Here is a 13,620-nt window from a genome sequence, read left to right as displayed (position 1 = left end):
ACTAATGAAACTTAAAGCAGTATGTGTTTATAATACCAATATTTCAAAATATTTGCAAATTGAGTCACTTCTTTTTTTAAAAGATCTTACAGATCTTATGTCTAAATGTTAATTTTGTGATAATATTTAGCATATATTAAAAGTGAAAGACTATAACAGTCAAAGTCATGTCAACTGAACTGGGAAGCTTTTTTGCTTGCTAGTCTTGTCACACTTGAAGCTTCATTTAATCCCAGGACCTTGTGCTGTTACCACTTCCTTTTATGTAACCTAAATGCTGTGTGTAAAGGAACCTTGAGTATGGCCAGGTACTTATTTCAGAAGTGTTTTTTTTATTTCTAAAATCATACCACTGATGGAGAGGGGAGGAGAATGTTGGATATAAATGGCAGAAATGTATAGTAGCTCTCTGGATCAGCTAGAAATTATGTAGATCCATGACACACTGTCAGAATGCTGTAGTTCTTCATTTGACTTCCATTCTTATACTTTGCACAGACGTTCAGCATTTCATTTGAGGGATAATGTATATCCTTTCCAGACATACAGCACTTGAGTATTGAATACATTTGATGCAAACTTTGCAAGTAATTCTGCTGTGGCTAATTAAAAACTTGCTTTGTTAATTAGCTCACTAATACAGCTCCTTATAGACTAAAGATACAAAGAAATTAGTTTCTAATTAAAGTGAAATCATTATGACTACATAGTCTACAAACAGGATCAAGTCAAGAGCTCAGTTAATTCCTAATTCTCATATAAAGTTTTAATTTAATTAAATCACTTGTTTTTGTGGTTTATTGCTATGCAATAGGCTGCTCCATGCAATGAGTCAGTGATATGAAAGGGACCAGTCCCTTGCCAAAGGTATTCTCACTGGTAGATCAGTACAGCAAGCTGTCCTTTTTTCTATGATGTGTTTAATCTGGTTCATCAGTACCTGAAACGATCCTATTAATTCAGCAGTACTGTGTACCTGAAAGTAGCGTTTGGTTTGCTGACCAGGCTACTCATCTCTCCCTTCATAAACCACTAGTGCCATGTGCAGTTTCGGGACTGTGTATTTCTGGTTTCGTATTATCCTGAAGGTGTAAACCAGCATTAAATCTGCTTTGCAATCAGGAGTGTCCTGGTTGCTTTGTTGCTAGAGTACGAGTTTAGCCTACCCTTAGAAGTTAAAGCCTTAAAGCTGAATTAAGTTTGAGTCTTTGTGTCTTTGAACAATAAAGCATTACTGTACAATATATATAATCGGATTTTATGAGATTAATGTGTGGCATTTTTGAATCTATACATATACATCCTTAGCCTAAGGGTAAAAGAAATAAATTAGACCTGTTTTAATCACAGAATTGTAATTATCTGCTTTGGGATAACAGATTAAAAAAAATAAATGGAGAAGTAATGCTTGAATTCAAGCATCCTAAATACCGAAATGTATATGTACTGCATGTAAATAATTTTTTTCTTTGCTTAATATTGTGAGATGAAAAATACTGTGACCTCTTAAAATCAGTGTTACTGGAATCTAGGATTGTAACTACTTTGGTAATAGGATTACTGTATGGTTTCTGTACTGGGCAGAGGTATGGTTGTTTAGTTACTTAATTATGTGCTAAGTAACTAAACAGTAAGTAATTATATAATATCACACTTTGGCCTGAGAAGACCCTGGACAGAAATCACTAGAGGCTGGGAGAGCATGCTGGTGACTTAATCACATTATGCTTCCCCCACTTCATACAGTCTTCCACAGGCATTTGTTGTTGGCCATTGCTGGGGACAGGATACTCGGCAGGACAGGTGCTGCCTGATCTCTTGTGGCCATGTAATATGTTAAAATTCTTTCACCTCTAATCTTATCACTGAATGTTGCATGCTGCAGATTTCTAGTACTTGAGCAATGTGTGCTCAGTCAAATCTGTTTTAAAACTTTTTTTTTTTTGGACCAAAAATACCACCTTTTTTACCCCATTATAGATGTTTGAAAATTATAGCTTTGTAATGTTAATACAGAAATCGATGTTGAGAAAAATCTGTCCGGATACTGGAACTGAGTTAGGGAAATACCTGTCAAGCTTAAAAGTAATTCTTTTCTAGGATAAAAAAAAAAAATGAAGATTTTTGGTATGCAGGAAGTTTTTGTAAGGTAGAGCAGGCCTGTATATATTGCTGCTTTAATTGCTGTTTTGTTTAGTTTGGAAGACATTGAAATGGCTGTGTAGGGGTGTTTTGGGTTGGGTTCCCCCTCCTGATTTGAAGTGCTTCCATTATAAGTTGTGATATTTAGTTATGCTGCAATGTCTAAACAGTGTCTGTTTAAACTAAATAATTGTATGACTTAACATTCTAGCTCGCCTATTGTGTTGTACAGTTCCTGGAAAAAGATACAACTTTAACAGAGCCTGTAAGTGTTTTTCAGTTGAATGTTTTTCTATTTTTAATTTCAACTAAATATTTCAGTGTAACTTGTTAGAATTGTATAGCAGTGTTATTTGTGCTATCTTGATGATCCATAGGTGAGTTTGGGGGGGGGGGGGGCAGAACTTTTAAATCTAGAACAGTTATTAAGAAAATTCTGGGTTTGAAAGGGCAGTTATCTCTTAAACTGTGACCAAGATAGAGCACAAATTTACATAAAAGTTTGAACTACTGATATCATGCAAATCACCTCACATGAGAAAGCATGTAACAACGGTATTCCCTCCTGGTAAGAACTAAAATTTTCAGTATTTTTGGTGCTGATGGCTTGTGCCTAGCCATTGCATAAAGTTGAAATATTTTAGGGAATAAACAATCCCCAAATAAAAGTTGAAAAGAATAACAACACTTTATTTAGACAGAAAGAACTCTGAAATTTCAAATGCAATGTTTCTGCTCTGTCTCTTCAGTTATTGGGGTGCCTCTTGGCCGTTTTAATGCATGTGCTTCAGGCATCAGTGACTTTTGCCAGACTCAATCTCCCATGATACATATTGACAGCTCAGCTAAAAAGGGGTTTGCAGTGCTTCATGCAAGGGCTTTGGCAATGCTCATAAAGAAGAATGCAGGCTCAGGGCAGTGTAGCAGCTCATGGGGACACAGACTGATGTCAGACCAGCTAGAACAGAAACTGGTTTTAGTTGGACAATCAGAAATCTTTCCATTAGGGGTATGTTGATACTTTATCCCTTTTTGTGACAGAAAAATAAAGAGCTTATGCAAAATCTAAATTTTTCTATAAAGAAAAAAGATAAACAGCTTTGTGGAAACAGCATAGATCATCACCGGTCTTTCAGTGGAAGCTTGTTTTCTGCACAGCCACTTAAGTATTGACATTCCTCATCAGAAGACAGGTTATTCTGTAGGTGGTGGAAGGTGGTCAACCTGACTGACTATAAATTTGCCTTGTCTGCTTGAAGCATCTTCTTTCCCCCTGTACGGTAGTGTTGCCAGCTACACTGGTCAATGAGCTTATTTTGTTGGATAGGGCGAGGAGAAAGGAATTGCGTAAGCCTTATTCCTTAAGCCAAGCAATAAAACAACCCAGGCATTTTGACAGTTAAAGTTGACATGTGAGTAGAAAATGTGTAGTATTACATAAAAACCTGCAAGGTTGAATGAAATGACAATGTAACAAAGTCAGAACTTTGTGACATGAGTTTGCAGAACTGTGATGCAGGATGCAAGGCCAAACTTTGAAGTGAAGGCAGCAGGGCTTCTTAAGTAGTAGTGCTCTAGTGCAATTCTGAGACTTCATCTGGACTATGGTATATACAATTCTGTTTGCCTCTTAATCGGTAAAGATTAATTCAGAATGGAGAAGATATCAGAACTCCCTGCAGAGTCACTGCCTGTGCTTGCTTTGGTCGTCAGTCTGAAGGTATAGTAAAATTGGCTTTATAAAGGAGTGAAGGTTACTAAGATGATAAGAAGTGAATCTTTAAGAAACTTTCTGAAATGCTTGAAAAGTAAATGTTAAAATTTGGGGCAACTGATGAGATAGCATTTGAAATTTTTTTTTGGCTTTAGGTCAAGTAGTATTTTAAGAACTCCATCAGAAGGCTGTCTTCATGAGTACCTTACTGTTATTTTTCTGGCAGGAATTGTCACTCAGGGTCAACTTAGAGGACGTTCAATTCAAGCTCTTGTAACTATGGTAGTCTGCCTTAGGTCAGTCCTGATGTTTGCAGAGCTGACAAGAAGAGTTTGTTACCTAACCCTGCTAAGTGCAATGGCCTTTACATTGAAGAAACCAGGCTAAACATACAGTCCTTGTACATAAGATAAGTTTTCTAGCAGGTGCCTACTGTTGTAAGTCACTTTATGGGAATTTTGTAGCTCGGGGAAGAACATTAATCTTAAGAGTTTGGTGTACTAAGAGCAGCAAGATTTCAGATCTGCATGCATGGTGAATATCTCTTTGAATAAAATCTTTGAACATAAATATGCATGTATCAGCTTTTTAATATGAAAGCGTAGTCAAGCTGGAAACTGGTAACTCTGAGGAGCAAGGAATAGGTATCTTGTTGAGGTCTGCACCATTATACTCAGGAACGTTATTTCTTTATCAAGTTAAGAATGTGATTGCCTGTAGTGAAGTATATTCAACTCTCTTACAATAACAAGTGCTGGAAACTGGACTCTTAGAGCTAACTCAATTTTATGCTTTTGAGACTAGTAAATTCATGCTCCAATTAGGGGTGTATGGTAGGTTCTCACAGCTTTTCTTTGGCAAATGTGCTTGTCTGAAGTTTTTTGGCTTACTTGCATTGTTCTAGGGGAAGGGAAGGTGTTGGCAGAATGACCTATTATACCTGTAGATGTTCGGGTTTGTTCTTTAAAAATATAAAATCTTAATAGTACATAACCGAGTCATTCAGTTATGGGCTAATTAACAGAAAATGGCCCTAGATTTAAAGTGTATTTACACAGACTACTTTAAATAATGAATCTAGAGAAACAAATGTAATTCATTCTCATCCTTGAGAGTGGAGGAGAAGCGAGTGAGCGAAGGACTGCCAGATCAGGTAATTACAGTGAAATGGGGGAGCTCAAAACTTTTCCTCCCCCCGCACTGTGCCGTCTGCCCCAGCTCTTCTGCTCTGTCCGTGGAGGCAGCAGGGAGGCCAGGGCAGCGCCAGCTGAGCAGTTCAGGGAGGGAGCTCTGCCTTTGTGGGCCCTGCAGCAAACTTGTCACTTGCGTGGGCTGGCCCAGACCTCCTGCTCCTTCATCAGGTGTCAGATGCTGACATTAGTATTTCAGTTGTCTGCATCTTTCAGTCAGCTAGGTAGGACTGTATGGTCAAGGCTCTGTAAGGAATCTGTTCTTTCCTTGTAACTTGCTTTGGTCTTGTGGATTTAAGCATAGGACTTTACCACCTGCCTGAGGTTTCTGCATTTGCTCAGTGTCATTCAAAGTGACGTTCAGTTTTGTAATAGCAGGATATGTGAGTATCCTAGGATAAAGGCTTGCAGGCACTTAAAATCATACTAACTTTTTCTCTGGAAAATCACTTTTGATAGTGCCCACAGTTGTGTATAAAATAGCCAGCTGGGAAGCTGGGGAAAAAAAAAAAATTAAGATCAACATGGCAAAAACCACATATGGAAGGTGTTCAAATAGTTGAGTAAGTTTTACAGCTGGATATGATCAATTAGGTGCTTTTGTCATAAAAATAGAGGTCCTTTCTTCACAATGAAAGTTCATAAGAATTAAAGTTTATAAGGCTCTGAGAATGTTTCTGCTTCTGAAACATACAGTTACAGCTGCTTTTTTTTTTTTTTTTTCCTCCCCCCAGACAGCATTAATTTTGTAATTTAGATGCCATGTCAGATGTTTGTTTCTAGGAAACAGGCCTCCAGCCTTTTTGTTGTGTGGTCCCCCCCCCCCTTTTTTTTTTCTTGGGGGCTGTACTTTTTAAGTTTCCCAATGTTTTTTTCCAGTCTTGTGTAAGATAGTTTCCAATGTAGATGCTGGGATATATTTTCTCTAAGTTCACATCCTTTTTTTTTTTTTTTTTTTTTTTTTTTTTTAGTTTCCAGTCTTTAAGACTTCAGATTCTAGAAGAAAAACAGAAGTGGTGGGGGTCATGGCTCCTCTGTATAGCCCTGTTTGTGCAGTCAGCCTATACTGCTTGCTCTCGGGCTTCAAACCTTGACACCAAAACAGGTGCTCCCCAAAGTATGGATGAGTAGAAGACAAAATATTCTGGGAAATCTAGCAACAGGGGAGTTAACTTCATTTTGTGATGCTTTGATGTTATCACCATCCTATCAATTAATATATGTACTGCGATGGGAGTGGAGTGTGAACGGATAATCAAAGACTTGTGAAGTGATAAGGTTCCAAATTATTCTGATAACCTAAACAAGATAAATATTTAAATGAGACAGCACAGTATTTATTTTCAGTGGAACTACATTTAGCTGTATTCAGTTTTCATTAAACCTTTGGATAAGGAAAAGCAAACTAGTACTTTTTAAAATCTTATCAAGTATGTAATAGAAACTTGTTCTGCTTTAACTTGTTTGTATTTTTAATCTAGGTAATCAGAGGACTGCTCAAATTTTGGCCAAAAACTTGCAGTCAGAAAGAGGTTGGTTTTGTCTCTCGTTTCTGGTGTCTGCTGTGATGTAAAATGTAGCGTGGCTACCTTACCTCTGCTGTGCTTTTCAAGAGATCTTGCAGTTCTTGAAGCTCCTTGAGGCACTCATCTTTGTCATGCAACTCAGTGCAATTGTTTTGTATGTCTGTTCTTACTGTGGTGTTACTATGTTAAAACTATATTAAAAGTTGCATTCTAGTTAAGATATTGTATAAACAATTTTCTGAGGTGAGAAGTATTTTAGTAGATATAGACCAGGTTGGAGGTAGTCATCTGCAGTGTGACACAGACTTAGCATTTGAAATACCAAGCAAATGTCTAGTAAAGCATGCATACATTCTTTTTCTGGAGTATAAAAATAACTTTAAATGGTCTTGGGAAATTCATTTCTCTTCCTCATTTCTTCCATGTAGTTAAAATGAGTTTAAAAATCAGGAGTTTGATTTATGCCACCAGATCCCACCCTCTGACAGCTCTTTAAAAGTGGGGTCCCTTAACACTGTTGTCCCTGTTTGTGTGTGGTGGTAAATTTTTCTGTGCGACCTACCTAGTGTTCTGCTCGTTGTAATTTAAAACGGGAATTAACTATATTTATCACTTCAAAAGCTACTTTAGAGACCTCAGATAATGGTAATCTCTGCAGCCATTCTTGAAGAAATAAAATGTTCTAGTGGTTTTTTTAACTGTAAAAAAACCCATATTCTGCAGAAGCAGTTCTGTGAAGTGTTGAGGGTAATTGCACAAAAGAAGATGAGAGCTGTAACCTGGTAGCTGAAACTGATGATTGACTTTTTTCAGGCTACAAAAAACCTGTGGATGTCTAATGCATTGTGATTACATGCAGTGTTCTGTGCAGGGTTCATGACTAATGTATATGCTGTATTTTGTTTGTTTCTCTTCACAGTGGCGATATAAAACATTCTCATGCTTTTTGATATATTTCTTTTATACAAATAGGTAATGTTTTTAGGTGAAATTGAAGAAATCTTAGATGTAATAGAACCGACACAATTCAAAAAAATAGAAGAGCCTTTATTTAAGCAAATATCCAAGTGTGTGTCAAGTTCACATTTTCAGGTAAAAAAAAAAAGTTTTTTAAAAAAAAAAACCCATATGTAGTAATTTATTTTGTGGCTGTTGACCCCTGAACTTTGTATTTCAGGTTGCAGAAAGAGCTTTGTACTTCTGGAATAATGAATATATTCTTAGCCTGATTGAGGAGAACATTGATAAAATTCTACCAATTATGTTTGGCAGTTTATACAAGATCTCCAAAGAACACTGGAATCCGTATGTAATGTTTAACTTTATCTATAGTACCATAAATAAATTGTCCACTGTTTCAATTTTGGATAGTAGCTTGTAAATGTGACTTCATTTTTATTTAAATCAGATGAAATCCATGAGATACGGGTGCAAAAATGGATGTCCTTTTCAGCTATATCATGCTTTCACTGTTCTGCATTGTTAGGATGGAGACCTGGAATTTATTGAGAAAGTATGAGGAAATTGGATGATGGTCTTCATATTGTAATCACATTTGATCTTATGTGTTAGTTAAAAATGCAAATTAATACTACTTAGACCAAAACAATTTCCAAGGGATGCTTCTGCTGTATTTATGCTTTGCTGTCCTTTACTACTTTAGGTGAACAAAAATCTGTCAGTCTCTTCCTAAGTAGTTATTGCTCCCCAGTGAGATAAGAAGGGGAAAAGATACTACCAGAGCTAAGAGCAATGCCTACTCCTATAAAGGATGGTAGGAATGAGAAATGAGTGACTACTTCATTTTACAATTAATGCCACAAGTTATATATTAGTATTTTTATATTATGTTTGAAAGAAGCAGTAATTGTATTGAAATACTAAAAAGCAAAGTTTTGCTTGTGTCCAGCACCCTGAATTGAGTTGCAAGTCAATTTGCAGAATGTGAAGCTCATACAGGCAAAAGCCAGGGTAGGCAGGAGCCTCCCACAAGCCCTTAAGAGGCTCTGAAATTATTCTGAATTTATCTAGATAGTGCGTCTAGTTTCAAATGTATCAGCTGAGACTGAATATACATTTTGGAGAACTGGTTCTTGGAGCATTAGCAGTACTTGGGACCTCAACAAATTGGAAGGATGTCCCCCTTTCCCTAGCTGCAGAACAGAAGTTGCTCTTTATGAAGGAAGTGAAAGACACAGGATAATTGTGTACCTTGAGGACCAAGGAGTTTGGAGAAGAAAGTCTAACCCTTTGGTTTTAATCTGTTTTGGAGGGCAGAGAAACATCCGTATATCCATCTAGCTGTCCGATATGGACTTAACTACTAGCTCAAAATCAAGCTTTTCCTCTCCGGAGACCAAAACTCCGAATAAGCTTTTGCCTTCAAACCATGTGAAAGCCAGTGTTTTAAAAAAAAAAAAAAAAAAAAAAAAAGGCATGTAGACAGGCTTCATGTACTGTGCATTTTGAATGAGCATAAGGCCTCCAATGAATAGCTGGGAGATTTCCTGGTGCCACAACAGACAGACTGTCCTGAACAGGCAAACCTGGTCCTTTGGTTACTTCTTAGATTTTTCTTTCACTCATTTTTCAAGGTCACAAGACACTGCGGCACCCCTGCTCTACAACCTTACAACCAATACTGCTGTGTGAAGGTGAACTGCTAGTGAGGGGAAAGATGGGAAAGACAGTTTACCTGCTTTGTTGATTAGTGATAAGCTTAATGATAGGCACCTTTTTAATGTTTAATTTTATTGCTATTTTTGCATTTCTTTCTATAATTAAGAGTGGGTTTAAAGGAGATAAACAACATAATATTTAAGATAATTTATTGAAATATGAATGCTTTCACAAAAAGAAGAGTAATACCTAATGTGGAAATACAGACAGCCATGTAAGACACAGCCAGTATTGCCCAAGCTGTTTAGTTTTTTAAAGAAACTAAGGTACTGGAAACCATCACCTGATGGTCTCAATTCAGTTCTCTAATGGGGCATATGCAGCAAAACTAGCTGCTATCTGGAAATGCTTCTGGTAGAGTGTTTAGTAGCTGTATTAAACCATGTGCCTGTGGTTCCTCTGCTGCATTCTTTTGCCCAGTCTTGAAGCTATTAGCCACAGGTTTTATTTTTCTAGACTCTCATGTTTCAACAATTCTGTAGTATTTGAGTAATGTTAAAACTCGGTTTATTAAACGTTAACATAATTGAATGGCTTTATAGTACAGCCACAGTACTAATAATTATATCCTGTGCAATTACAAGAGTCAGGAAGTTAAGGTTAAGTAGCCATTTCAAAAAATGTTTAAATATGCATTTTATGAATTTACAGGGGAAATTATAGTAAAGGATTTTGTTTCAGAAACTCCCTGACCTTACAGTAGTATCTTAAATAAGAAGCTCAGAGTCCAAAAAAGAAATTGAACACGTTTACTGAAGCTAATTTCGTGTTGAGTAATTCTAATGGTTGTGTTCCTTCTGTTCTAGAACTATTGTGGCACTGGTATATAATGTGCTGAAAACCCTGATGGAAATGGATGGCAAGCTTTTTGATGAACTTACAAGCTCATATAAAGCAGAAAGGCAAAGGTACCAATTCTTCTTCCAAGTGCACGTTGATGAATACATAACTAAAATGTACCAGCTGAAAAGAAACAAAACTTAACTGTTGTGGCTATGGGGTTCTGTAGTGGAACTGCTCATCAGAGACTGGCTGCTGGGTGTCATGGGAGTGAAGTACCCACGCAGGTGTGTGTCAGCGGTGTGGTGGGAGCCGAAGCCCAGGGAGGCGGCAGGAAGGCCCCAGGTCCCCACCCTGCCTGGGCAGGGAGTGCGCGCTCTCCTCTGAGGCAGAACAGGGCTCTGCTGCTTCAGGGGGTGTTGCCTGAAGCAAGCTGAGCTGGAGAGTACTTCATAGCTTGGCTAAAACACCTCTTAGCCTACTAAGCAGTACTGTTGCAGTAAGGGAAGCAGGGCATAGATTATCCTAGGCCAGCTGAAACCACATGCTAAGTCTCCCTTAGGTAGTTGTGCTTTTCTCCCCCAAAGATGCTTAGTCCCTTAATTTGTTTCCATGTGACAAAAAACCTCCTTGGAATTGCAGTCATCTGTGCAAAGCCACCCTACAGCAATTGTCCGAGTTTGTTGGAGCAAAGTTACAGTTTTACCACTAACTGTTACCAATTTGTATGCTCACTTTTTAATAGAGGAAACTGTAATTGCCTCTAAAAATAGCTTCGGAGGAAAACTTACAAGAGGAATTACTAGATGTAAATCACAGTTGTTAAGTAACTGCATCTCCACATTGCATTTAAAACACATCTGAAATTGATACTTCACTCTTTTCTACAGAGAGAAGAAGAAAGAATTGGAACGTGAAGAGTTGTGGAGAAAGCTAGAGGAGTTAAAGCTTAAGAAGGCTATGGCAGAAAAGCAGCACAGCACTCACAATGTGCTAAATGCACACAATACAAGTGCCAAATAAAAGAAATGACCACCTCTACTCGGCAGACATACTTTTTTGTACCCTTTTGAAATACGTAAGGATTTGCAAAAGAAACCTCATCAGTATAATAGCAACAGCCAATTTTTTCTCTGGCAAATGTAAAGATTTGAATTTAAATACAGCAGTTAAGTGATGACATTACCACAGCATATTGTAAATTTGTTTAATTATTGATATACTGTCACTTCCAGTGTTTCATAGAACTGAATTATCATCCTTAATGAGTGAAATAATTATGGGAGTGGTGAGAATTATGACTTGAATTTTTGATTGTGTTGCACATAGGTGGTATAGTTTGCTATGTACATTTCTTCCTTGTTTTATATGTGCTTTTCACATCGCTGCATACTTTGGTTAAGATGATAGAAAAGGCTTCTAGTTGTGCTGTATTTTCTCAAATAAAACCAAGGTACGTTACCAGTAACTTGAGATACTCAGTATGTGCCCTTACAGCATTGAAAGGTGCTGTCCTTGAATTCCTGATTGGATTCAGATTTAGATTTATGTAATGTTCACATTAGAGTGAGGCAAAGTAGGGAAAGTCAGCTTGAACAGGTTGGGGTGGTCCATGTGTCTGACCTACCACTTGGTGAGTGCCTCTACCCCATTCTCACTGCCTCTTGGTCCTGGGCTACTTGGAGATTTCCTCCTGCTGCAGCTGAGGATGGAGCTTCCTCTGGAGAGCCCATCAATGATGCTTCTCATCAGCCTAAGGACCCCCTGCAGAGTAGTACAGGTCTCCTGAGAGACTATCTATCTATCTTGGATGTTTCTGCATTAGTTTTAGCCTCTCATGGACTGAAGAATGAGACCAAAATTGGGATTATTCTTTTTTTTTTTTAGTAAGGAGGGAAGGATGTTGATAAATAGTTCCTTGTTTTATTTAAAGAAAATGCAGTCTGTTTCTTAAAGGTGGAAAGTTGACAATAGAAGTCTTGTCTGTTTACTTGATCAAGTATTTTTTCACATCTTTTATCAGAGTACCATTCCAATCTCTTAAATTGCAGTCGTGTGGAAAACTTTTGTAATGAAAGATCTTTGGGGAATTGAGCAGCATTCAATAAAGTCTTTATGTTTGTATTTAGTGCTGTATATCACATCTTTGTATTTATAAAGACCAGGAGCATTAGGATGGCTTTTATGAACAACCTTTTAACTGCATGTGTCTGAATAACCTGTGGCTTTTCACTGAGCAGCAAAAGTGTTGGAGGTGCAGGCCGCTAGGGTTTCATTTTTGGTGGATAGGGTGGAAGGCTTTATTCTGCTCTGGGGTGGTCAGAATAGCTGAGGCAGGTGTCCTGGGCTTTTCTTACCTATTGCTTGGCTGGTTTACTGACTTTATTCAAGCAGTTTCCAGGGGAGAAGTCTCTACTACACTGAGTTGACTTTATTATGCTTTTATTGTTAGTTACTTCATTTTTGTCTGTAAGTAGTTGTGTTTCACAGAGGAAATGGGAATAACACTGCCTGAAGGGGTTTATGCTTCCAGTAGCTCCATCTGATGAAAACCAGTTAGCTGCTACTCTCTACATGTCAGTTTTGTATAAAATGACTACATAATTACCTGACCAAAGCAGCCTCTGCCATGGTAGGTGGCTGCCCAAAACTGGGGGGGGGGGGAAATCCTTTCCTTTCCCTGGTGCTTCCTGGAAGCCCTGAAGCCAGATGTGAAACACTGTGGGGCCTGCAAGGGTGCACTTTGCCAGCTCAGGAGGGAAATGACTGTCATGCAGACACTTACCTTGGTTTAGTACTTTAGTGCCTTTTTTCCATAGAATAAAAGCCCCAATTTGAGATAGATAAAAAATAAAATAATTTTCAGCTGTCCTACAGTCTAAAGGAAATAAATCATACAGATGTTGGAGAATCTAACTCTTAACCTTGCTGTGGCAGAAAGAACAAATTACTGGCATTTGTAATTGTTATGAGTTGTTAAAAAATTTACAGATGTGGACATCAAGAGTAAGTATTAGAAGAACAACACAGTAGCTGTAAGAGGCTATTTCAAACAAATTGTGCAACACTTGCTCTTAGAATCACTCCTATAAATAGGTACATAAAAGAAAGATTTCTTGGCTGGAATCAGCTGGCCTGCTCTAGTAACATTTCCTTATAAAACAAAAGATCTTGATGTAGTGACTGAAGCTGACTACTATGGGAATACACTAACTGCTGCAGAAAGGAGCTGCCTCCTTTATTTAACCACACCTCCTACTTAGCCCAGAGCTGGGCCTAGGTTATATTCCAACTTACCTTCTCTGACATCATTAGCAAAAAACCAAAAAATGCAGTAGGATGCATCAGTACCTGATCAAATTGTTGTTTCTAAATATTTTTGTAAAATCCAAGAAATAGCTGCTGTAATATCATTTGTTAAAGGAACAGTTGGCTGTTTCTTTGACAGTGAGGAGTCACGAAAGCTCAGTTGTCTCTGTCTTACCTGTAGAACAGGCCCTTGGCAGTGTAGTTGGGAAAGCAAAGGGCTATAAGCTGACATGGGAAGTCAGTGGAATACTTTCCTACCAGTGTAGGCTGTTACATAGCA

General features: G+C 37.8%; 1 protein-coding gene and 1 long non-coding RNA gene across 3 annotated transcripts in view; one reads left to right on the top strand and one right to left on the bottom strand.

The window, feature by feature from the left end:
* The window catches only part of PPP2R5A (protein phosphatase 2 regulatory subunit B'alpha), a 47,687-nt gene extending 35,532 nt beyond the window's left edge, over window positions 1-12,155 (top strand). Inside the window, exons 8-13 of one of the 2 annotated variants that reach the window (XM_052805420.1) lie at window positions 2,354-2,407; window positions 6,528-6,578; window positions 7,545-7,664; window positions 7,750-7,877; window positions 10,058-10,159; window positions 10,922-12,155. In XM_052805420.1, coding sequence (XP_052661380.1) covers window positions 2,354-2,407; window positions 6,528-6,578; window positions 7,545-7,664; window positions 7,750-7,877; window positions 10,058-10,159; window positions 10,922-11,054 — 588 coding nt within the window. In that variant the 3' untranslated portion in view covers window positions 11,055-12,155. The remainder of the gene's footprint in view (window positions 1-2,353; window positions 2,408-6,527; window positions 6,579-7,544; window positions 7,665-7,749; window positions 7,878-10,057; window positions 10,160-10,921) is intronic. The other variant, XM_052805422.1, reaches the window with a different exon arrangement.
* Window positions 2,812-5,975, bottom strand: LOC128149888 (uncharacterized). The gene is made up of 2 exons (XR_008237887.1): window positions 5,478-5,975; window positions 2,812-3,100 (listed from the first exon to the last, which is right to left on the bottom strand). It is a non-coding gene; the product is annotated as an uncharacterized LOC128149888 (long non-coding RNA).
* Window positions 12,156-13,620: the final 1,465 nt, after the last annotated feature.

The sequence above is a fragment of the Harpia harpyja genome, chromosome 13 (genome assembly GCF_026419915.1).
Source record: "Harpia harpyja isolate bHarHar1 chromosome 13, bHarHar1 primary haplotype, whole genome shotgun sequence".
Taxonomy (NCBI): Eukaryota; Metazoa; Chordata; class Aves; order Accipitriformes; family Accipitridae; genus Harpia; species Harpia harpyja.
Note: the sequence above shows the minus strand (reverse complement) of the source record. Positions and strands in the feature narration are given on the sequence as shown.